This window comes from Phascolarctos cinereus, unplaced genomic scaffold (assembly GCF_003287225.1).
Source record: "Phascolarctos cinereus isolate Bilbo 61053 unplaced genomic scaffold, phaCin_HiC Scaffold_5;HRSCAF=322, whole genome shotgun sequence".
NCBI lineage: Eukaryota > Metazoa > Chordata > Mammalia > Diprotodontia > Phascolarctidae > Phascolarctos > Phascolarctos cinereus.
The window spans coordinates 106,266,696-106,292,257 of NW_027555958.1; the positions used below are offsets into that span (position 1 = coordinate 106,266,696).

Consider the following 25,562-nt stretch of genomic DNA (forward strand, 5'->3'; position numbering starts at 1 on the left):
TGGAGAATAGACTTGTATTACTGTTTTATTGAATGGTTTGCCTTGGATTTGAACAGATATATCATGCTGTCATTTTTGAAATTATACCTCTTTTTCACCCTTCTATTTACCATAAGAGCTGCTCCATTTCTTCTAAGGGACTCTTGCCCACAGTAGTATATATAATGATCACCGGAATTGAATTCAACTTTTCCCATTCATTTAAGTTCACTGACACCAAAGATGATGATGTTTAATCTTCCCACCTCCTGTTTAACCACATCTAGCTTATCTTGGTTCATAGATCTTACATTCCAGGTTCCTAAGCAATACTGATCTTTACAGCATCAGACTTTCCTTTCATTACCAGATGCATCTGCAGCTAAGCTTCCTTTTGGCTTTGGCCCAGCCACTTCATTAGTACTAGAGTTACTTGTAGTTGTCCTCCATTCTTCCTCAGAAGCATACATATAGGACACCTTCTGAACTGAAGGGCTCATCTTCTGATGTCATCTCTTTTACCATTTTAGTACTGACAATGGGATTTTCTTGGCAAAAACACTATAGTGGCTTGCCATTTCCTTCTTTAGTGGATCCAGTTTTGTCAGAACTCTCCACTATTACCTGTCCTCCTTGGGTAATCCTGCATAGCATGGTTTCTTTGAATTATGAAAGCCCCTCCACCACAACAAGGCAGGTAAAAATGAGGAGGGACAAAATAAGCATGGCGCAGAGTCAGTGAAACACCTGGACTTGGAGATGAAGTATCTTGTGAAAGAAAGAGCAAACAAGGCCTGTATCACTGGATCACACAGTATGGAGGGTAGGGATGGGAAGAGAAGACTAGAAAATTGGGGAGGGCTAGGTTATGAAGAGCTCAAACACCAGAGGATTTTATATTTTATGATGGAAGTGATGGAGGAGCCATTGGAGTTGATTGAATATGGGGGTGACATCGTTGGAACTGTGCTTTAGAAAGATCATTTTGATGACTGATTTGAGGATAAACTCAAGTACATAGAGACTTGTAGCAGGGACTTATAAAGAGCAATAAGTTGTTAACTGAAATTATCCAGGTGTGAAGTAATGAAGGCCTATAACAGGTAGGTAGGTTAGCAATGTCAGAGAAGAGAAGGAGCACATATGAAGAGATGTCACGAAGGTAAGGAGATAAGAGAGGAGTTGAGGATGCACCTATGCTGTTAGTTTAGGTGATTATGAAGGATAGTAGCACTTTCCACTGTAATAAGAAAGGAAGAAGAGAGAGTTTAAGGTGAAAAATAATTAATTCAATTTTGGACACATTAAGTTTAAGATATCTATAGGACATTTAATTTGAGATTTCTGGTAGGTAAAACAGAGGTTAAGGTTGGATAAGTAGGTCTGAGAATCATTAGCATCAATATGATTACTGAATCCAAAAAAAAAAAATCCAAAAAAGGGTGAAGAGGGACAAGGAAAAAACCTTGCATAGTACCAGGGAACATGACTTGGAAGAAGATCCAGCAAAAAAGACTGGCAAGGAATGGTTCAAAAGGTAGGAGGAGAACTAGGATAGAATAGTGTCACAAAAACCTAAAGAACAGAAAATACCAAGAAGAAGGTAGTGATTGTCAGTCTCTTAAGACGGCAAAGAGGTCAATAAAGATGAAGATTGAAAAAAGGCCATTAAATTTGGCATTTGCTAACTTGGGCCCATCCTCTCATTGGAGGTTATCTTATTATTAAACTGATAGATCAGAGGAATGCAAGAGACAACATATACTTGGCTTCAGTAACTATTCAGTAAGGTATTTATTCCACTGCTGCAAAGACAGATAATTCAGAACTGAGTGAATGACTATACCCAAAGAACAAAACTTAATGTATCATTGCCAAACTGGAGAAAAACAGATCATAGAATACCCAAAGAATGTGTGCTAGGCTCTGTCAATGACTTGGATAAAATAATAGAAAGCATGCCTAAAAATCATGAGATAAGAACTGTCATTTGTACAACTTTAAGTTTTGCAAAGCACTTTATCCCCAGCTTTTAGCACAGTAACTGGCACATAATAGGTACTTAATAAATGTTTATTGACTGACTCTTTATAAACATGATATTATCTTATCATCATAAGAGCCCCATAAATTAAGTGATACAAGTATTATTATCCCTATTTTAAAAATGAAGAAACAGTGTTGAAGAGGTTAAATGACTAGTGAGTGTCAGCTGGAATTTAAATCCAAGACTTCCTGCCTCTAAGTCAAGTACTATTTCTAATATGCCATGCTATCTCCCAAAGGCACAAGTTGGGAGAGACTGCTAAAACACTGGATAACAGAGTTAGGAATCATAAAGATACTGACAGGCAGAGAAAGAAAGAGAAATTCCATTTAAAAGAACTACATAATGTATACAGTATTTGGAAGTAAACCTGCCAAGATGAACACAAGAACTACATTAAAAAAATACAAAACACTTTACAGAAATTAAGACAGACTCTTGTCATGAGTGGACATATCCAAAGTAATTTATCCTAGGCACAGCTAGGTGGTGCAGTGGATAGAGCACCGGCCCTGAATTCAGGAGGACCTGAGTTCAAATCCAGCCTCAGACACATAACACTTAACTAGCTGTGTGACCCTGGGCAAGTCACTTAACCCCATTGCCTAACCAAAAAAAAAAAAGTAATTTATTCTATACTATATCAATCAAAGAAGAAAAAAAAATAATGATATTCATCTGAAGGCACAAAAGATCATGAATCTCAAGGGAAATAATAAAAAGAAAAGTGGGGAAGGGAACCTAGTAATACCAAATCTCAAACTATACTACAAAGCAGTAACTCCCAAAATAACTTATTACTAGTTAAGAAATAATGATCAATTAATGGGAAAGATTAGGTACATAAACTCAGAAATAAACAAACCTAGTAGCCTAGTGCTTTATAAACCCAAAGATCTTTACTAATGAGGAAAAGACTCAATAATTGATTAAAAGCTACTGGGAAAAGTGAAAAGCAATCTGGCAGAAATTAAGTTTAGATCAACATCTCACACCATATACCAAAATAAGCTCCAAATGGATACATGACCTAGATACAAAAGGTCACATCTTACAAAATAAACAATTTTAAATTTACATTTTAAATTTAATTTACATTGAAAGGGTTTTGCACAAACAAATCCAATATAGCCAAGATTTTAAGAAAAATAGTTAACTAAGAAAAATCTTTTTAGCATGTTTATCTGATAAAGGTCTCATTTCCAAAATATATAAGGAACTGACTTAAATTTATAAGAATAATAGTCCTTGTCCAATTGATAAATGGTCAAGGATATGAACAGGTAATTTTCAAAGGAATAAATCTAAGCTATCAATAAATACATGAAAAAATACTCTAAATCTCTAGTAATTAGAGAAATGTAAATTAAAGTAATTCTGAAGGTCAATTTTACATTTATCAGACTGTTAAAGGTAACAATTTTTTTAAAAAAGACAAATGTTGGAAGGGCTGTGGAAAAACAGGCACATTGATGTGGCAGTGGCGGTGCTGTGAACTGGTCCAAACATTCTGGAAAGGCTGGAATTATGATGCCCTTTGACTCAAGGATATGACTACTTGGTATATACCCCAAAAATATCAAAGAGAAAAAAATTGCTTTATGTATAAAAATGCTTATTGTAGTTCTTTTTGCCAAAGAACTAAAAATTAAGGAGGTATCTTTCAACTGGAGACTGGCAGAACAAATTATGGCATATGAATATAATAGAACACTACTGTACTAAAAAAACTAAAATGACAGCTTCAGAGAGACCTGGGAAGAGGCATATGAAGTAATTAAGAATAAAGTGAGTAAATCAGAAGAATAATGTATAATGTGACATGAAAATTGTAAAAACAAACAATTCTGAAAGACTTTAAGAACTCTATACAACTAAATGATCAACTATGACTCCAGAGGAGTGATAAAGAAGAATACTACCTGCCTCATGATATTAACACAGTAGACTAATATGCTGAGTGAAAAATGCATATTTAGACATGGCCAAAGTATCAATTTGTATTATTTGACTATGGTTATGATAATACAGCAATTACTCCTTCCTTTCACTTTGATCTTCCTTCCTTGCTTTCTTTTTCAAATTCTTTTCAGTGGGCAGGGGGAGGGTGGAAAGGGGAAAAAAATAAATGCTTAATAATGGGAATTTTAAAGTTTCTATGAAAATAAAGATGGAAAAAATACACAAATATTTGATAAACCGAATAACAGAATACTCGGATAAGAAGTCTCTATTTGACAAGAACTGTTAAGAAAACTGGAAATCAGCACAGAAGAAATTGAGTTTAGAGAAATACATCATATATGGATGTATGTTTGTTTTTTTCCTTAAAGAATTTTATTACACAGAAGACATAGTGGAAAGAAAAATTAAGACAAGACACTTTAAAATGTCACCTGATGCTATGATTTGCTTGAAGAAGCATTGTATTGATATACTGCTATGCCCACTGCTATCACATATCACATGTATCTCTTCAATATATCTCTCAAGTCATAAACTAACAAAATTCTTTCATATTCTGCTCCAGTCAAGCTAACTGGTTTATTGCTTCTTATAAATAACTTACTTGCCTCAATCTTCATATGTCTGTATGCACCAGCACATTCTTTTCAAGTACTCTCCCAGTAAGCTCCTTCAAAACGTCAAAGTTACCTGCTCCAAAAGCCTTCTTGAATGCAGCTTACTAATTACTATTCTGCTCCTTAACATTGTTCCTTGATAATGGTTTATAGTATATTATTTTTCACCTACGAGTATGCCACTTGACATAATTCTTTTGCCTAAGGGCTCAAGGTAAGGTAACAGGGCATCAAGACTATGGTTAAGACTCTACAGGTCTAGTGGAGCTTAGAGAAAAGAGGAGGAAGAGAGAGAATACAGCAGATATTTGACAAATGCTTATGCAATGAAAAACCTTTGGATCTGAAGTCAAGGATTATGGGCTTGATCTGTTACAGATGCGACCTGGGCCACTTTGCTTCCACTCTTTGGGCCTCAGGTTTCTTATTTATAAGATGAGAAAAGGACTGGTGGGGAACCTGTGGCCCTCTAGGTCCTCAAGTGCCCCTCTTTGAATACAAACTCTGTGAAGTCCCCACCCCTGGAGTAGTGTCTAAGAGCATTTCCTCTAATTATTATCAGAGTATTTCATACATAGTGTTCTCTTCCAAACTCAGCTGGCAAGAATTGTCCCTTCTGGGGGCAGCTAGGTGGTACAGTGGATAGAGCACAGGCCCTGGAGTCAGGAGGACCTGAGTTCAAATCCAGCCTCAGATATACAACACTCACTAGCTGTGTGACTCTGGCCAAGTCACTTAATCCCAATTGCCTCACAAGAAAAAAAAATCCCTCCTATTTATCTTCCCCTTTCCTTCTCTGATCCCTAAACCTCTACTGTAATTTCAATACACACAACAGGAATTCTATAAATGATTCTATGTCAGTGATAAATTTCTGTTTCCTATATGAGTGATAAATTGCTAAAATTAAAATGAGTTATAACGAAATTTAAGCACAATCTAATCCCACACCCTCTTTCTAAAGATATGGAAATTGAGAACTATAGTAGTTAATTGACTTACTCTGGATCTTACAACTCCCTTTCCATTCTATCATTTTGTAGGATAATCTTTTAGGCATTATCCCTTGAAGGCATATTAATCCTGTAAAGAGTTAATAACAGGATAATCTTATGAAGGCAATTCTAGAAAAGAGCTTTTTTTTTTTTGGTTAGGCAATGGGGTTAAGTGACTTGCCCAGGGTCACACAGCTAGTAAGTGTTATGTGTCTGAGGCTGCTTTTGAACTCAGGTCTTCCTGAATCCAGGGCTGGTGCTCTATCCACTGCGCTACTTAGCTGCCCCTAGCAAAGAGAATCTTAAATTCAAGTAGCCCCTTATTTTTCCAGTTTCAGGTTTTCCAGGGAGAAACAAATATCTCAAAGTAATATCTAGAATTTTACTATTAAAAAATTAGCTATTAATCTAATATTTAGTAGTGTTCAAATATTTAACATTGTTGCTGTGGCTCACTAGGTAGATGAATTTTAAATAATCCATTTAAAGAAATACTTGTCATGATTGTTTAGGCAGCGGACAGAAGGGAGAGACTTATCTCAAGTAACCTTGTGAAGGGAAAGGACCTCTGATTTCACTGATATTAGGAATTCCTAGGTGAAGAAATCACCTCTACAAATTCACTTTCTCTATAATTTATGAATGAGGTTAAGCAATTTGTCCAGAGTCACACAGTCAGTACAAGTTAGAAGTGGGACTTAAAACTAGGTTCCTTAGCTTCAAGGCTGGCTCTCCAGCTTCTACGCAACAATCTCTCTAATATAGGAAAATCAATAAGAACTTCAGGAATAGTAATAACCAATAATTATTATTATTAATAATAATAATAACCAAGTATACCAATCTACTTGGATTTCTAAGGAAAGAAACTGTTCTAAGTTTTAGAAATCAACTTCCTACACACACACACACACACACACACACACACACACACACACACACACATTTTTGAGAGAGAGAGATAGTGTGTTCATTCTTGAAAATGATCCTAACAACAACCTGTAGGTTATGCGCTTTGAGCTACTTATCTAAGGAATGGTGATATAACAGCAATCAACCACTTGTCCAATCTTTCTTTTTGAACAACAAAATACATTTCTAAGACAGTGTAGTCTTTGAACATGAAATGTAACACTGAACAGTTGGCACAATGAATCCACAGACTAGCTACATTCTAGTAATTTCTTACAGAAAAGACCAAACCAAAAAAAAAAAAAATACTACCAGGCTTTACCACTAGGTGTCATTTTAATCCTTGTTAGGTTATGCTATATCAGTAAAGAGGAAAATTCAATTAAGTTGTGTTTACTTCACTTCATGAATATTAGAACAGGAATTCCCAATAGGCAGATAGTGAGGCTATTATCCCTAAGGTTGCCACCATGGAAATTTCTGGCTTGATATGCTAACTTGGGTCCAATGGAAGTAGAACAAACCTGGAAAATTCTGATATGCCCTCTCCTCTTCAATAAAATAGCAGTTTCCCCAGGAAAAAATGCTGATGTAATTAGGAGGTAGGTATAGATAAGACTGAAATGCCAGCAATTACTGGCCCACACTTTTTGAGCTTGCTGCAAGGATTATGTTAAGACCTGGCTGCTTTTTCCTTTTTCTCACTGAATGTAATCAACTTTAATACTTCAGATAAGCAGGAAAAAAATAGTTTTGCAACCCTGAATTTGAGAGTTTTGGTAATTAGGTGGTATAGAGGCTAGAGCCCTGAACCTAGAATGACAAAGACCTCAGTTGAAATCTAGCCTCTGACACTTACTAGTTTTGTGACCCTAGGCAAGTCATTTAACCTCTCAATCTCAGTGAGGACACAATGAGATAACATGTAAAGCACTCTGCAAACCTAAAAGCACTATATAAATGCTAGCTTATTGGGTTTTTTTAATAGGAAAATAATAGAATAAGCAAAGCTGCAATGCCATTTAGATACAAAGTGGTATCCATCTTCCAACTTTCTAAGACATGAACTTGGAGTTAGGATTTTTCCAGTATTTCACACCAAAACAAATAAGATGACGATTTTGTTTTCCTTACCACACTAATGAAGATTTTTGGAAATGGTATTTCAAGCACAATACTTAAAAAACAAACAAACAAAAAAACCCCAACTAACGAACTACAATCTAACCATGTCTCCTCCATCATTTACTTGTATCATTTTTATTTACCCAAATGTAATACTTCACATTTGTCCCTGGGTTTCATCTTATTAGCTTCAATCCAGTGCTTTAGCCTAGAAACATATTTTTTTGTATCCTGATTGTATTTTCCAGTGTTAGCTAACCCTTCCAGCTCTGCATTATTTGCAAGTTGGATGATCATGTTTTATGTGCCTTTAAGTGACTGAAAAAATGTTAAACAGCACACAGCCATCACAGGTCCCTGGAGTATTTTGATGAAGATCTTCTGTCATGATGATGTTTAGCCATGAGCAATGAATGGAATGTAGTGAAGACCTCCCATAAAACCTAAACTCATAAGATATAAGATGTTATATCTAACTGTGAAACAAATGGTTGTCCATGGGACAGAAACAAAGGAACTCAGGAATTTCACAGGGGTTTGTAGAATAAGGACACTGCAAGATAACCACATCTGCTTGTTTTATCGCGTCTAGAATGTACCCTCAAGGCCTGTAACTATGGGCTAAGAGGAAGGGGGTTAGGGAGGGGAGTTGCGATAGGGACCTATAAAAAACCTGCTGTACCTATGTTCGGTGTGCCCTGACAACGAGAGGTTTTTCAGCGCCGGTGGCCCTTTCCGTGAGATCATAATAAAAATTCCTTTCTGCCTTCTACCTGGAGAAGCCCCTGAATTTATTGGAAATAAGGATAGCTGTCCCACACAGCAACTATTCTGAGTCTAGACATTCAAACATTTTTTAATCCACTTAAATGTATTATCTAAACTACATCTACTAGTATCAGAATAGTTTGAGGTACTTTATCAAAATCTTCATTAAAATATATCTATAGTATTTTCTGTATCCAATAGTTTGGTAAACTGGTTAAAAACAGGAATAAGGCTAGCCTAGCATGACTTCTTTTTATATTATTTTTTATGACTGGTTCTTTCTATCTCACCTACTCTAAAAGTGCCAGAGCTACACTCTTAGGCCCAATTCTCCACACTGACTGGCCTAGAAGCTCTAACCTGCTCTGTTCATAACCTGAATTGATTTATCCCTCTTTAGGCAGCTCCTATATCACCCCCTCCCTCCATCCCATTCTATTCTTCCTCAGTGGAACTGTCTCTTTTTGTATCTTCATTTTATTCTTGAGCATCTCTCAAATATTCTGGTTTCCCACCTAAAATTTTAGTACATAGAAGTTTATCTATCTTTTCCACTGAAACCTTTTGAAAATTTGCTTTCCCAAAATCTACAGTGCATATCAAATTATATTTAGATTTCCTTTTCTCTATCACAAACTGTAAAACAGAGTAGTTACTTCCCTCCAGGTCTCCATTTCTATCACAGAAACTAATTCTTCCCCATAAGAAAGAATCAAATCCAGAATGCAATTTATCCTTATTGGTTTCTCTATCTTTTGAAGGATGAAATTTTCACTTACGCAAGTCAATAAGTTATTATCTGTTCTTCATTTTGAAGACAGATTTCAGATAGCTAGATCAAGACCAATTCACTTCTACTGGCTTAATAACAATAGGTGACGTTTATCTTGTGCTTTCAGGTTTACATAGCACTTTACATAGTCATTCAAGCCTGACAACAATGCTGTGAAATAAGTGCTACAGATATTATTACCAAACCCACTTTCCTGATAAGGTTCAGCAGGGTTATTTGATTTTGCCCAAGCACACACAGCTAAATGTTGGTTTAGGAGTTTTAACTCAAATCCTCCTGATATCAAATCCAATCTATCCATTATGGAATGATGCTTCTCTGTTTCATTTTCTTGTGGGTTTAGAAATAGATGACAGAAATGCCTTAATATGAACTAGTCTCTGTTGTTGATGTTTTGGTGCTCAGGCTTCAATGAAATTGGCAAAACTTAAATCTTGCTGGAGATTTTAGCAACACTTCGAGGCTTACTGTGTAAGCAACGTGATTTGCTGCTCTGGCATCTAGACACCAAAGTCCCTCTATTGGAAGATGGTGGTAAGAAGAAAATATGCTTAGTGAATGATGGCAAGGTGAAATCTCTACCAAAGAGAAATGCCTTCTGAGTATACTATTAAATTTTATTGTATAACATTTCAAAAACTTTTATATGATGACTACTGCTATAAAATGTTAGCAATTTATATTGCATATCATGTTGCTTCAAATATTATTAAAGTAATCAACCACTACAAGAAAAAAAATCCTATACAAATCACTATTGCTTCAGAAAATAAGAGCCACATTCAACTATTTACTTCTTAAATTTCTTTACTGCAATGTCTTTGGATGCACACACATTAAAATATACATGCACACAATTTAGTTTAAGAGAAGCCAAAAGAAAACCACGTTAAAAAATTCAACCTATCATTTAATTATTTAAAAAATAATTTTAATATAAAATCTCTTTTATGAAGCTCAAAGTATTTAATATACACTTTTATTTTCATACAAAACATGACCCCTAGTCCTACACACCTGCTTCTATGGTAGTAGAGGCACAATGGAGAAATGATGCGGGGCAGTGGGACATAAGTAGCAACTTAGAATCACAGGGTGTGAATCATCTACAGATGTTAATTTAACTGATAATACCCTAAATATGAAACCATTATGCAAAAAGTATTAAGTTCATACATTGTTGGAAAAAATGAATCATATAACATTCTTAAAGGTGCTTATAAAGTACTGACTCTCCCATGCATGTCATAGTAAGGAAAATGTAAAACTTTTTCTGCATCTTTAAATAGTCATAGATTCCTGGGATGTAACATGGCAGAGCGGTTTAGAGGGCCAACCTTAGAGCCAGGAAGCACTGCTAGCACATTCATTTTGGCAGTATGACCCTGGGCAAGTCATTAAACATCTCCAAAATTTAGTCAATTCTCTAGGTGTATAAATTGCAAAGGTGTTGAACTACAATAGTACAATGAATTAGTTCACTTTAATAGTGAAATCACAGATCCAGCCCCTACACCTAAAGTCATGGGGTCACAAAATACTAACAGATGCTAGGTACATCCATAATCAGATATTCCGACTCATTAATTTTATAAATGAGGAAACTGAGCTCCAGAGAGATAAACTGCTTGCTCATCCATTATCACAAAACTGATTTTTCAGACTACTGGAGAAAGGTCATTTTCAAGAAATGATTCCTTAATAAAAAAATGTTTTTCCTCAGCCTTCCAAAGCTTAAATTCATAAATCTTTGGCAGAAAAAAGTACCAGCTGATTTAAAACGTATAATTATGATTTTTAACAAAATGGTAATTGTTATTTTGGGGTAGTTAAAATATAAGAGCCTACATGCATATGTCTAAAACATTTCAGCTCACCTTGAAATAAGGAGACTGTACAAAAAAACCTGTCACAATGAAATTAAGTATTAAATCATAAGTAGCCTTACCATGTGGAGTAATTGTTTGTACAGGCTTAGTGGGAGACTTTACATTCCATATTGTCAAAGTGCCATCTGAATGACTACAAATGAATTGTTTTCCTTCATGGTGCCAGGCAACTGAGTGTATTGCCTATGTAGGGTAGTAAAGAAGAAAAAGTTCACTTAAAAAATCATTAAAAACTAAGACATTCCTATTTGTAAATAATTTATATTTTAGAGTTTTTAGGAAATCCTCAAATCAGTATGCTTACTGTAAGAAGCAACAAGATTATTTTTTAATATGTTAACTGTAAGAAAAATAAGATTTCATTTGAAATTAATGAATACTCAATTTTTGTCCTTTTTTTAAATTCTCCAATCAATATGATGAAAACATTATGCTAGTGATATATACACACATATATTAGTATATCAATATAATAATAATGATAGTTCATTTTCCTATAGTGCTTTAGGTTAACAAAGTACACTTAAAAGTATCAATAAACCCATTTTAAAATAGATAATAATTTCCATTAACATCTCTGAAAATAAGTACTTTCTGAGCAGCTTTACCAAAGTATTACTATGGCACAATGAAAGTCTAAAATCTACTGCACAATGTATTTTTGTTTGTTTGTTTCATAAAGAAAATAAGCTACTGCTTATACCACAAAATTGAATATATTTCATCAACTTTCTTCTTTTCTATATATACAACCAATCCTTGATTCCTATTAACAGAAAATAATATACCTACTCCAAATATAATTTCTATTGGACTCTAGGAAAGCATTATTTTCAAAAAAGCAAATTTAGCCTTTTTTCTTTGAGCTAATATTAAAAATTACTGATCATTCTTGAAAAATACTCAGTGGGAATGGTCCAGCAATGTTCAGGGCAATACAAGGATAGAAATGTGTCATTAAATATTTGAAGGAGTTAAATCCTGAATGAAGTACTTCATATACAGATCTTCAAGTGTTTATTAGTTATTTTCTTTGATTCCTTATCATTTTTCAAACCTACCAATCATCAAGCATTTATTAATACCTCTGAAGTGTCAGGCACTATGCTAGGTGCTGGAGATATAAAGACAAAAAATGAAATAATCCCTCCTCTCAAGGAGCTTTTTAATAGACTTTATTCTATTAATTTTTTTACACACAAATACATCACCTTTGTCCAGACTGTGCACTGAAAAACTGTATCAATATGTATAAGATGCAAATGCCATTTACCCTAACTGCTGCCAGGTTTAGAGTCAGAGTGCCAGATTACGATCAAAACAACCAACAGGAAAAAATATACTTAGGGAGTAGGAAAGCTGTAAATAGGAAAAGAGGTAGAAGGTAGAGAGGACAGCCCAAGTTGGGAACAAAGGAAGAATATACCAGGTCAGAAAAGTGAAGGATAGATAGAAGGCATAATATCTGAGAAAATAGAAAAAAGTGAGTCCTTAGAAGACTATAATACAAGAAAAGTAATAGAATATAGTGGTGTAGGGAAGAGGTCTGGATCTGAAGTCTGAAGAGCTGAGTTCAAGCCTCAAAACTAACTCAAGTCCAGGGCTCTTTTTATTTTCCAGTAAGATGAGGGCATAGGGGCAGAAGGCTAAGCTCTGAAGGACAAAGAAGGCAATGAGTCTCAGAAATGTAAATGAGAGCTAAACACCTGTGAGGAGAGAGGTAAATGACTAAAAGGTAATACAGCAAAAAAAAATTCAGGTAAATCAAAAACAAGAAATGACAGGAGAAGAAACAGAAGTGAGGTGCTCTTATGAGTAATTATCTATTTGATATAACTACTCCTATGGTAATAGGTATCACATCTATGGAAGTCCTAGTCATACGCTGCAAAAAACAACTTTGATGTGCAGAGGCCACCTAATTCTTCAAGTCTATTCTAGTGAAACAAAAATTCTAGAAGGTCCTAAACCATGTTTGGAATGCTTCCAGTATAAACTGGTGACAAATTATAAGTCTGTATCTAAGAATAAACCTAGCTAAGATTAGAGAAGCTCATCACCACCAAGCTGGCTGTAGGGTGATCAATTTTTTGGCCACAGCAATCCTCAAAAACAACAAACACATCAACAAACAAACATTTGTTAAGCCTCAAGTTAATTGGCGAATAGCTGAACTAACTGTGGTATGTGAATGCAATCAGATATTGTTATGCTGTTAAAAAATGATAAAAAGAGATTTCAGACTTCTGGATAGAATGAACTATTGCAGAATGAAGTGAGTAGAGCTCTAAGAATAATTTATAGAAGGACAACAATAGTAATGATGATACTAATAGCTAACATTTATATTGGAGAGTTGTAAGGAAGAATGGGCTTATGTTATAAACAGGACAAATATCTGCATTTCTGAAATCATGAACTTTCCTATAAATTAGGGGTCAGCCAATGATGGTTCACAGGCCAAATCTGTCCTGCCAACTGGCAACAGTTCAGTAAACAAATCTAACAGATCTATCATCACATTAAAATATAGAGTTCATCACATCTAGATGACTTGAACTTTAAAATGTAGCTAAGTGCTCTATCTCCTAAATTTCTGTACAGCCTATGACCTAAGAACATTTTTTACATTTTTAAATAAAGTTTTATTGTATTTAAAAAGATGGAAAATAAAACATTCTTAGCTCACTGATCCATATAAAAAGAGGCTGCACTGGATTTGGCCTTTGGCTCTCAGGCCATACTTTGTCAATTCCTACTACAGTCAGTGAACAAATAGAGTAAAAAAAAATAATAATTATACTGTACTGCCACTAATGCTTAAACATCAGGAGATTAATATCTCATGATTAAAGTTTTATGATATGTGATAATCTTATAATATGCAAGAAAGTACCTTGGAAATAAAATTTTAAAGAATTTAGTAGCTTTCATTTCACTGTTACTTTAGGACAGGCCTAGATCTCGCGTCTATGTTCTATATTAGTCAAATCTAAGTAGCTCAAAACATAATTAAAATATCAATTCTGTCAATATCTAAGAGCAAATTATTAGTTTGTCTTGCTGTTATCACTGAATTTTAAAGAGAAAAACTCAATTCAAATGAACTTAGACGATTTATTTTTAAAGTAAATCATTTGTTTTGGGCCTAGGCTCAGGTCATAGAAAAGCTGAAGTCTTAAATAAGGAAAAGTAAACTTTAAAGTGTTTATGGAAAGGATTGTACAAGCTTCACTTTTTAATATAAGGGATTTTTTTCAAGTTCTAAATTCACAAATGGGGGAAAAGTAATAAGAAAGCATCGTAAATAAAGTCATATCACAGAACCACAAATGGACTTCATAAGATTACATGAGTCCAGATCTTTATTTTTATATGGGTAAATGTTCATATTCATGTCAGCTTCTTGACCTTGCCTCAATTACTTGCCTATTCTTTTTCAGATGAAAGCTGGTGCTCCTTCTATTTCCTCATCATATATAAGGATGCATCTAACAGATACTAACTTGGTCCTATTAAACCCTTCACACAGTACTTCTCCAGTTCATGATCACTGTCAATAGTTCAGTAATCAAACCTGACATATCTAATATCACAAAAGGATATAGAGTTCATGCAGTCTAAAATAGCTAGATGTTCTTACTCTTTCCTAAATCTAGAAAGCAATTCCCCATTACCCATTTTGTTCTGAGCTTTCCATGCCCAGTACCCAGATGGTTCCACCAATTTATAGTGAATAGGGGCCATTTTATCATGGATATTTATCTATTTTATTTCTTTTAAAAATATTTATTGGCCAGATCTATACATAATAAAAATGAGTCTGGTAGCAAGGTAAAATATAAGTTAGGGGAGGAAATGGAAAGTAGGGAAAATATATTAGAAGGGAACTGAAATTATCAATAAGGGCCTATACTAGAATAGGGACAGTGAGAACAAAGGAGAGGAAAAAGATGTAAAAGAAAGAACACACATTTGAGAAAAAGAGGAGGAGTGAGAAAATGAAACAAAGGAAAGAAAGAGAACCAAAAAAGTACTATTTTCTCTTGTCTCTGAAGCCAAGGGAAGAAAAAGTATCTAATAATACAGAGAGATGAATGAGCACAAAGACTGAAAAGAGACCATCAGACTTGCTCATTAGTCATTGGTGACTTTTACAAGAACAATTTAAGCAGAAAGGCTGAAAATAAATCCAGATGGCAAGGAATGAAATGAGTTTAGGTGTGGCACCAGCTAGATACTTTTTCCAATAAGATTGGTAGTGACTAGTAAGAAAGAAATGGGTCAGTAGAGCTTGAGCAATCACATAAGAAGGGTTAAAGGAAGGTTTGCTTTGGTTTTTATTTTAAAGGATTAAGAAGACAATCTGTAAGTTAATTTGAAGGAGAGAGACTAACGATGCAAGACAGACAGTGGATAATAACTGAAGAAAGGTCTTACAGAAAACAGGAAGGAAAAAGATCAAATACATAGGTTACCAACCTTAATGAGACTAATGCTCACCTAAAATAGGAGGGAGGGAGGACAGAAAAGTTGATAACATTGAGATATTTTGAGATATGGAAGAGGGAAGTTGGATGAACTCTTATCAGAGGACAGTCTCAATCTTCTAAGTAAAGTAGGAAGTCAACTGAGCTACAATAAGTAGGAGATGGGGTGTGAGGCTGAAGGGGACTTCTGGATATGGAGAACAAATATTAAACAAACTTCAAGCAATGATTTTTCACATAGGGATATTAATTTTCCCCTTAGCATTATCAGTCATTAGGCAAAACACTACTAATAATTAATACTTTGAATAGGACCTATATTATACATATACATTATTTCATTCATTCGTAAGTTCCCTACCTTTTTGAATACACATACTGACAAAAGTAGACATGTAAGGCTATTTTAATTTTTTTAAACTATATTATATACACATATGCGTGTGCATATACACCATATGGCTACATGTAATTGTGTGTATATATGTACATATATTAACATGCAGCACTGTACACAAGTGAAAAGATCAATTCTAAAATTTGAGTGAGATTTTTCCAGTGCTTACATTAATATAATCCTTGGAAAATCCATTAATTTAAGTGGTCATCTAATATGTTATGGTTTAAATATATTTTGTGGCCTGAACATGATAATTTCATTTTTTTAAAAGGTGCTCAATATGTTTTACTATATTTCTAAAAAAATTATTCATAACTTTTCTTATTATATAACCTTATAGAACCCCTCAATTCTCAACTAGCAATCTTCCTTCTCTTATAATAAAAGATAAAAAGGAAAGAAAGGAAAAAAGCAGTTCAGCAAAAATGACCAATACACTAACTAAATCTGATAGTACATGAAAGGTTACACACATAATCTCCTATCTCTTCAAATAAGGGAAGGAAATGACGCTCAACTTTTAAACACAAATTAATTTAAATACTAGGGGAATCTTGCTCAGTACTTTTTAAACCAAGAAAAATAAAACATTAGCAAAATATTTAGATTTTTAATTAAAACGACTCACCTCATCATGTGTGTACCTATAATCTGCTTTCTTTGATTTGAGGTCCCATAATGCTACTGTTCCAGATTCGAAACCAATCAAAAGCTATAATAAAAGAAAACCATTACCAAAAGGAACACTATCATTTACATGTAACAGTTATCATCAGAAAGTAAAGGTTTTAGTTGGAACAAACATCTTAATTTTGTGTTTTCTCATTTGCTCTGAAGTAATAATTCTAAAATCATTGAACTATTTTATCTCTCATTATCATGCACATAGGTCAAGAAATGTGGGTGTTTCATTTATATAAATATTAGGTTCTTGAGAATTAGACACTTTAATTATACATTAACTATTCAGTTACTTTTTTTTCAAAGAACTAATCTAAAAATCACAAAAATGACCACAGAGTTGAATCCAAATACATTTTCAGTTCTCTAGAATAGTATTTTGTCATGAAATACTTACTGCTACTTCTTTTTAATCCCTACTACACTGAACGTCCATAATGTCTTTTTTCCCCCTAAAGCAGTGCAAAGTCTTTTAAGTGTTACCACGTTTAGTATAAATTAGCGGCAAGTATGTAATAGTTAAGACCAATTCTGTTATTTATCCAAGGTTCTACTAGAAAACACAGGAGAAAATTCTCAATCAAAAAGAGCAGAACCTGAGAAAGAAAATACTATTTTATCTTTCCCTTATAACTATACTACAACCAATGTAATACAAGATATTCTGAATACAACTCAAAATTAATCTAAAAAAATGTATTTCTTTAATTCTTTTTTTTTCCAGAACATGCTTTTAGAATTCAAAGGCGGCTTCTATAGAATCTTGGAATGGGGACAAAGTTCAGTGTGCACCAAAGCTCTAAGGAATTTGGAAAGGCTCTCCACTAGAAATAAAGTCAAAATTTGGGATGTGTGGCTAATATACGATAATCAAAATTTTTCATCTGAACCATCTAAAATTCCATAAACCTCCTGGTAAAATCTGCTTTCTCTTATATTCCCTTCCTTCACCTCCTCTAAATACCATGGTCATGTGATATCTACTGAGTTAACATTTCATTATAATGATAAGACAGGCCTCTATCACTAGATGTCAGGTTTAAGGATTAAAACAGCTCATAAATACTTTCTTAAAAAAGCACCTCAATAATGTATAAAAATAACAAACAAGATATTTTGAAAAATATGTCAAAGAGTACAAAGAAGTTTAATACTGCATTGGCTCATAATACTTTTCTACTGGAGACCTATACATTTGTGCATTCCCTATTCAAAGTTTCAAATATTCTCCATGCCTATTTCATCCTCATGTATTGCTTTTGGTTACTTTTTAAAATTCACTTCCCGAAGCATAAAACCACTATAAAAACTAAGGAAGGGGGATGTTGGGTGATGAGTTTCTGGATTAAACTAGATACATAATTTTTAAAAAAATTAATAAACACTCAAGGAAATATTTAAGTATTTACTTAATATTTGTAAAAATATTGTACTATATTGAGTAAAATATTAAATAACAGACATGATCCTTTTACTCAAGGTACTTAAAATTATGTTTTGAATGCTTTTGATGTACATTTACTGTGATACTGAAGCTTTCATTACTTTTAGGTATTATTGACCTAAAATCTTTCTTTTACTATGAGGAGAGAACAATATGAAATTGATTTACTCTAGGAAATAAAAATTTATCAGTACCTATAAGGAAAAATGCATTATTGATAATGAGAATACATAAAAATCAGTTTATAATGAGTTATGGAAACAGAAGATCTTGTAAATACACATATTTAACCCATTTTGTTTTAGTGGATGGTTTATAAATGCTGTGAAGAAACTAAGGTCTCTCTCTTTAAAAGAAAGCAGGTTATTCAGGGGGAACCTAAAGTCTAGGTGCGATTTTAAGTTTAAACTCCTTAACAGTAAAATTGCACTAAGATTTATTGGGACATCTTGCATTACTGGCCTCATACCACAGCCCATGGTGATTCAATTGCTGAATCTGGCAAAAGTCCATTTAATGAGCAATTTAGGAGTGAAGTTGAGACAGGAGTAGCAGAGGCTTGTAACTCCTGTCAGAGAAAGTAAAATCTACCTGGGAACATGAGAAGAAGTAGTATAAAAGAAAATTAACGTCTCTATTTTAAATATCAGCTGAACAGAAAATGACAATACAGACCAGAAACCAAAATTATCTAAGACAGCCTCTAAGTTGAGGGGAAAAGTAAAATATATATCTAAAGGAAATGAAAATTGCTTAAAAGGTACATTTAATTATATTTAGAGGAGCTTTATTTTAACCTTTGATCTTACAGAAGTCATTAAATGAATCATTAGAAAGAAAAGTTAACAGCAAAATACATTGTTTTTTTATTAAATGCCTTTTATTATATACCTATACCTGTTTATATAAATAACATCCCTGAGATGAGTTTGCTTTGTCTGTGCTACTCTTGTCAGGTTCTTCTGATTCCAAAGAGGCAGCAAACCAAAAATGCACACTGCCATAGAGAAACTAAAAAGCTATTATGTTATTTCTTCACAACTTCAAACCGTTTTTAATAACAAAAAGTCACACATCTAAACAAATAAGATCTAGGTTTTTGTCTAATATAGTTTAAGTGGGATCCTACCCTAAAAATACATTAGAATTAGACTGTAGTCTAATTAGAGAGTTAGACTATATCATTTTTCAAATACCATGGAGAGAAATCTGTGGGGAGGGAGGCACTCCAGGGAGTGAATGAAATAATCTCAGCACTAGGAAAGGGCACATTCAGGGAACAGTAAATAAAGCAAACAGCAACCACAAATCCTGCACTCATTCACAAGTTGTGCTAAAGTAGCACAAACTTCAGCAGGTTCTTCTACCATGAAGCTATCAAGGCTTGAGTTATAGTCATAGCAACAGGCTGTCTACTTCCAGAGGAACAGCCTAAGTACAGAGAAGCTTATCACTACAGGCTAGCCATTTGGTGATCAATTCTTTGGCCAGAACAACTTAGAAAAAAAGAAAAACACAAAATGCATTCCAGTCCTATATGACTCCCTTCTGCTTCCAAATTGACTGTGACAAACTGTCAGAAAAGGGGGCATGAAGAAAGACTCATAGTTGTCAGTCTGTCTATGAATATTAATTTAGCTTTTAGTATTCTAAACACAAGATCTTTGTCTTATGACTGAGTGTACATACTAATGGAAGAAATACATTTTATCAGTCTTGACCATATAAAAGAAAACTGCACCTAAATAAAAGGAGAGCTCACACAATTACTTCCAGAGGAACAAAATAAAAGCATTGGCAGGGCTGATTTTACTGTGCATCCAAAGGCAACAAGAAACATAATTTCATAGAATATTTTATTATTTTGTACTGTAGCACTCAAGATAAGCATTTGCAAAAAAGACTACCATGAAGATGACTACTATTTATGTATTAAAATCTATGACAGAAGATGAGGAGATAGAGAAATGCTAACCCCTTGCTAAGACTCTCCAAATTAAATCAACATATACTTTGACTTGGTGAAATTGGTATAAAGCATTCAATAAATGTTTGCTGGATTTATATTTCAGCTTAGTTGGTCAAAAGACATTTAGTAAGGACTTACTATGTTCCAATGCGCTAAATGTTGAGGATACAAAGAAAGGCAAAAACCATCCCTGCCCTCAAAGAACTTATAATCAAATAGAAGTAGAAAACACATATATAACTAGGTACATACATGATATTTACAGAGTAGATGAAAGGCAGTCTGAAAGGGAAATGCACTAGAGGCGTTGGGGAATAAAGAGAGAGGAAAAATCAAGAATGTCTTCTGCAGAAGATGAGATTTGAACTGAGTCTGAAAGGAAGCCAGGGAAAATAAGAGGCAGAACTGAAAGAGCAGAGCATTCCAGGAGTGAAGACAGTCAATGCAAAGGCACTAAAACCAGAGATGGAGTACAGTGTTTGAAGAACAGCAAGAAGGCCAATAGAGCTATAAACTAGATTGTGTAGAAGGGAATAAAGGGTGAGAACACTGGAAAGTGAGGAATGTAATAAGTTCTGAAGCATTTTAAATGCTAAAGTAGTTCATATGTGATCCTAGAGGTAACAGGGAGCCATTAGAGTTCCACCTAGGAAACAGTTAGGTGGAACAGTTGATAGCTCACTGGGCCTGGAGTCATAAGGCTTGAGTCCAAATATGAACTGACTTACTAGCTGTGTGACCCTAAGCAACTCATTTAAACTCTGTCTGCCTTGGCTTCCTCAACCACAAAATGGGAATAATAATAATAGCTACCTCCTCTAAGGTTGTTGCAAGGACAAAATTAGATAATATCTAAAAACTACTTAGTATAGTGCCTGGCACATAATAGGCACTTAATTAATGCTTGTTTCCTCTATTACTTCTTCACTCAGCAGGGAAGTAACATGGTCAGGCCTATGTTTAGCAAAATCATCTTGACAGCTAAACTGAAGGATGGAGAGGGGAGAAAGTTGAGGCAAGGCCAATCAAAAGGCTTTTGCAATGGTCTGGGTAAGATATGACAATGGCCTAAATTAGCGTGATGGCTGAGTGGGTGAACAGAAGAGGAGACATACAAGGGATGCTTGCTGTAAAGGTAAAAAACAAGGTTTGACCTCTGGATAGGTGGACTGAGTGATAGTGAGGAGTCAAGAATGATATCAAGGTTGCAAGCCTGGGTAACTTCAATAGTTACAGGCAAGTTTGGAAGAGGGAAGAGTTGGGGGGGAAGAGGGATGTAAGATAATGAATTCTGTTTTGTACATATTACATGTTAAGTTTGAGAAGCCTATGGGACAATCAGGTCAATATGTACAAAAGCCAGGCCTAATAGTTACCACAAATACTACCTCAGGAGAGTCCAGCTTAAGTCCAGCTTTATTGTATTTGGAAATTTTTAGGCTGCAGTTTAGATTTCCTACAATGAAAATGATTCTTATTTTTTCTATTATTTTCCTGACAAACCACAAAATGGATAAGATATATAACCTATGATATCAAGCTAAGCACTTTTTGGTTTTTAACATGCTTTTTTGTCCTTATGTGGAACATTCAAAAATATTTTAGTAATAAAATTTAAAATACAATCTACCTTTCCCTCATCCATTGGATTATCGCTTATATGGACAACAGGTCCTGGGTGAGATTTAGATGACCTAAAGAAGAAAAAATTTATAATAAGATTTTCCTCAATTAACAATTTCCAAAGACTTAAATATATTTATTTAAAGCTAAATAAGTAGGATGTGAACAAATATTTTTAAAAGATAGAAGTTATGTTGTCAACTGAATCTGCCCTACAAAAGGTATATAAATGAACTGAGATGAACCATCATGAAGATACAGCTAGTGCTGAATCATTATACTAAGATCCTTACTATTTAACAACTGTTAAAAGAAAAAAAAATCTGTTCAAGGCTGCAACTGCCATTTAAATCTACATATAGAAACTAAATGAAGATTGTTCTTGGCAGAGCTAAAAGCTACCACAAAGAAGTATGTCATATACTCCTCTCCTTTCTCCTGTAATCTTACCATTCCAGAGGACAGCCCAGCTAATTTCACAGCCCAGATCACAAATAGACCAAACTAAAGATAAAGTAATGGCCTATGTTAATGTAAGTAATCAACAAAAGCAATACCACCCACTCTTGCTCAGAGAAATAGGGCCCCTACAGATAAGAATATGGTTGAGTTGATGCCTATTCAGTGGGAGGAAGCATGTCCCTATTCTTAAATCCCTATAAAGTTGAGAGACCACTCCCACTTCGAGAGCCATCTGTGAGATTATATGGACACCTGCTACCAGTCCCGCCCACTTGAAGTTCTACTGAAAGTAGGGAAAGATAATGAAAAACTACACTATCCAAGAACTAATATATGATAATTGTACCCCTACCATAGAAAAGGAAAACAAAAGCTTGAAATTTCATGTCTATTACATTTATACCCGCACATGAGAAGCACATCACTAAATTACTCTTATGTCAAAGGTAGAAATAAAACAAAAAATATAGTCCACTAACGCTTAATAAATGAAATACCTATAAACAATTTTACATTTACAATGAATTTCAAGAAAAAAATCAGTATCTGTAACAGAATAGTGGAGGAAAAAAAGAAAAATTAAAAATTATTATAGTTCCATTATAATCAGTTCTGTCTAGAAGATCCATAGACTTTTATGCCATCATCTAAATTTTAAAAAACAATAATGATTTCTTTGGTGTAGAAGTGAGGAAACTTCTTCTACCAATGCAGATCAGCAAGCATTCTATAATTTCTACTCTCAGAGAGATGCATGGAGTTTTGAGAGGTTAAGTGACTTGTCTACAGTCACAAAGCAAGTGTTTCAGAGAAGTGTTTGAACTCCAAGGCAAGGTCTCCATCCACAACACCATGTTGCCTCTTCTCCTTTGTATATCTTACCAATGAAACATTAGCACCTTTGTTAAAAATAAGCAAATGAAATCTAAAATTTCACTCAAGGTAGTCCACACAATTCCTATATAAATTTTAACAAACATCTTTTAAAAAATATTATCAAGTACAGTTATCTCTTCCATATCAAGGGGCACCCCCAAGATCTGGAAAATTCGCATAAAATTTTTTTGGCCCTACCTTTGTACCAGAGAAAAAGTCTGAGTTTTTTCTTTTTCTTTTTCTTCATGGGGTGTTTATAGTACCTTACTGTAAAATTTGGGTATATTTATGGTATTAAAAGATAAACCGTTGATATTATATAATACTATACATATATTTTACATATTTCTGAGTTTCTAAACTTTTTCTGTCGTCTGTGGCTTCTGCAAAACTCCCCCAAAAGTTTCCATTTAATTTCTTATGCCAGCCTGCAATATATTGAAATGGTGATGGGGAACGTCACAATATGGAAGGGGTAACTGTAGTAGTTTAGATTAGTAAGAATTCAGACAACACTCAACCTACAAGGACTCCTCATTATCATATTAATATTTATGTTGTGCCTACTCTGTTCCAGGAACCATGCTAAGTATTTTACACACATTATCTCATTTCATCCTTACAACCACCCCAGGAGATTAATGATATTATTATCCCCATTTTACAGACGAGAAATCTGTCACAAATAGAGGTTAAATGTCTTGCCTAGGGTCCCACGGCTAGTAAGTGTTCTGAGGCAGTATTTAACTCAGGTCTTTTTAACTTCAGGCTCAGCATTCAATCCACTGGGCCACCATGATGTACATATTCTAAAAAATAATTATAATATATATATATAATATATGTATAATATAACATATTATAATATAAATATAAGCCAACAAAATTTTTTTTGAGAATTCTGATGGCTACTATTGGGAAGAATATAAATCTAACATTAGAAGCATCCAGCAGGAATTCAATTCCTTTTAACAAGCATTTATTAATTAACTAATATATGACACTTTCACATATAGTAATAAAATTTTAAAATATGGAATATTTGATCAAACTTACAGCTCAATGGCTTTATTCCACATAATGACGTAGCCTGAGAGTGTGAAGGATTCAACGTTGACAATATGTATGTTACCTCTTTCTGTGCCCACATAAAGCCATTTGCTCTGGAAAGGCAGATGGCAAAATGTTATCCTACAAGAGAAGATAAATGCAAAAAAAAAGAATTAGAAGAATCTTCAGGAAACCCTAAAGAATCACAGGGCAAGTTAACCATTACACAAAATATTCAGGCAAAGTCAAGAACTAGATGAAAATGTGCTATTTTTGTGGGGGCACAGACTTTAGAGTATGGGGTCTAACATGCTCTCTTCTAACACCCTCATTTTTTTTTCACATGAAGAAACTGATGTCAAGAGGGATCAAACGACTTGCTCAAGGTCACAGAGTAATAACCAGCAGAGGAAAAAAATCAAATCCATGTCTTCTGCCCCCCTCCAGCCAGTGTTTTTGTAAAACACTACGAGACTGCCTACTCAAACTATGAAAATGTAAATAAGCATTATTATTGTAATCTAACATATGATGATAAAATTTCAAGTGTCAAGATAATCTGAGGCAGTGACCTGTAACCTAAAATAATTAAATAAACAAGATAAAAATTAGTCAAAGAACAATAATGCTTCAATAGTTTAAAAACACTCTACATTGAAATACAAATGACTTCATATTTACTTTATATTCATTTTGCATTTTTCCAACCTAAAATATTGTGACCTGCTCATATAGCATGTAACATACAGATTTTCTTTTACTTTATATTATAAATATTCCCTTCAGGTCTTTGTAAGATCAAATTTATAAACCACTGAAAAACCTTGAAGAGTATAAATTTACACTTTAAAAGTTCTATTCAAATGATAACATTATCAGACAATTTATGCAAAATTTCCTTACTTTTAAATAATCTCTCTCACACAATCCAAACAAGAGTTTAAGACCCAAAACTCTGAGTTTTCTTGGATACAGAAATAAAGACATCAAGATACCAAAGTGGTAGAGTGTACAATGAAGTGAATTAAGTATCCATCCCAAAGAAAAATACATAGGACCTAAAATTCAAAGGACAAATTATCAGTGTTATCAAATCTTTCTTAAGAGGTAGGTAAGCTTGCCTATCTATTCTTCTCCTAATTCTTTAATCTGATTTTCAGGCCCCTAAAAAGTGAAATGGAAATTTAAGAGTAAGTTTGCTCTCTAAAGGTCCCTGATAGAACAGAAAGATTTGTAATCTACTATATTTGTCAGTCAAGCACACATTTGAATACCCATGAAGCTAAGTGGGGCTAGGTTACACAGGATGTTACAGGAAGAACACAGGATCATAAGATTACAGAGATTTAGAGCAGAAAAGGACTTTTGAGGTTATCTAGTCCACCCTCTCATTTCACAAATAAGAAAACTGAAGCCTAAAGAGGTAAAGTGATTTGCCCAAGATAGTCCTTGCCATTAACAAAATTAACAGATTAAT

General features: G+C 34.0%; 1 protein-coding gene across 5 annotated transcripts in view; it reads right to left on the bottom strand.

Annotated features, from left to right (window-relative positions):
* The window catches only part of STXBP5 (syntaxin binding protein 5), a 218,665-nt gene that overhangs the window by 137,233 nt on the left and 55,870 nt on the right, over positions 1–25,562 (bottom strand). For all 5 annotated transcript variants that reach the window (XM_020986570.2, XM_020986569.2, XM_020986574.2 and 2 more), the window contains exons 5-8: positions 24,092–24,226; positions 21,705–21,768; positions 16,609–16,692; positions 11,150–11,273 (exon numbers count right to left, since the gene is read on the bottom strand). In XM_020986570.2, the coding sequence (XP_020842229.1) occupies positions 11,150–11,273; positions 16,609–16,692; positions 21,705–21,768; positions 24,092–24,226 (407 nt within the window). The remainder of the gene's footprint in view (positions 1–11,149; positions 11,274–16,608; positions 16,693–21,704; positions 21,769–24,091; positions 24,227–25,562) is intronic.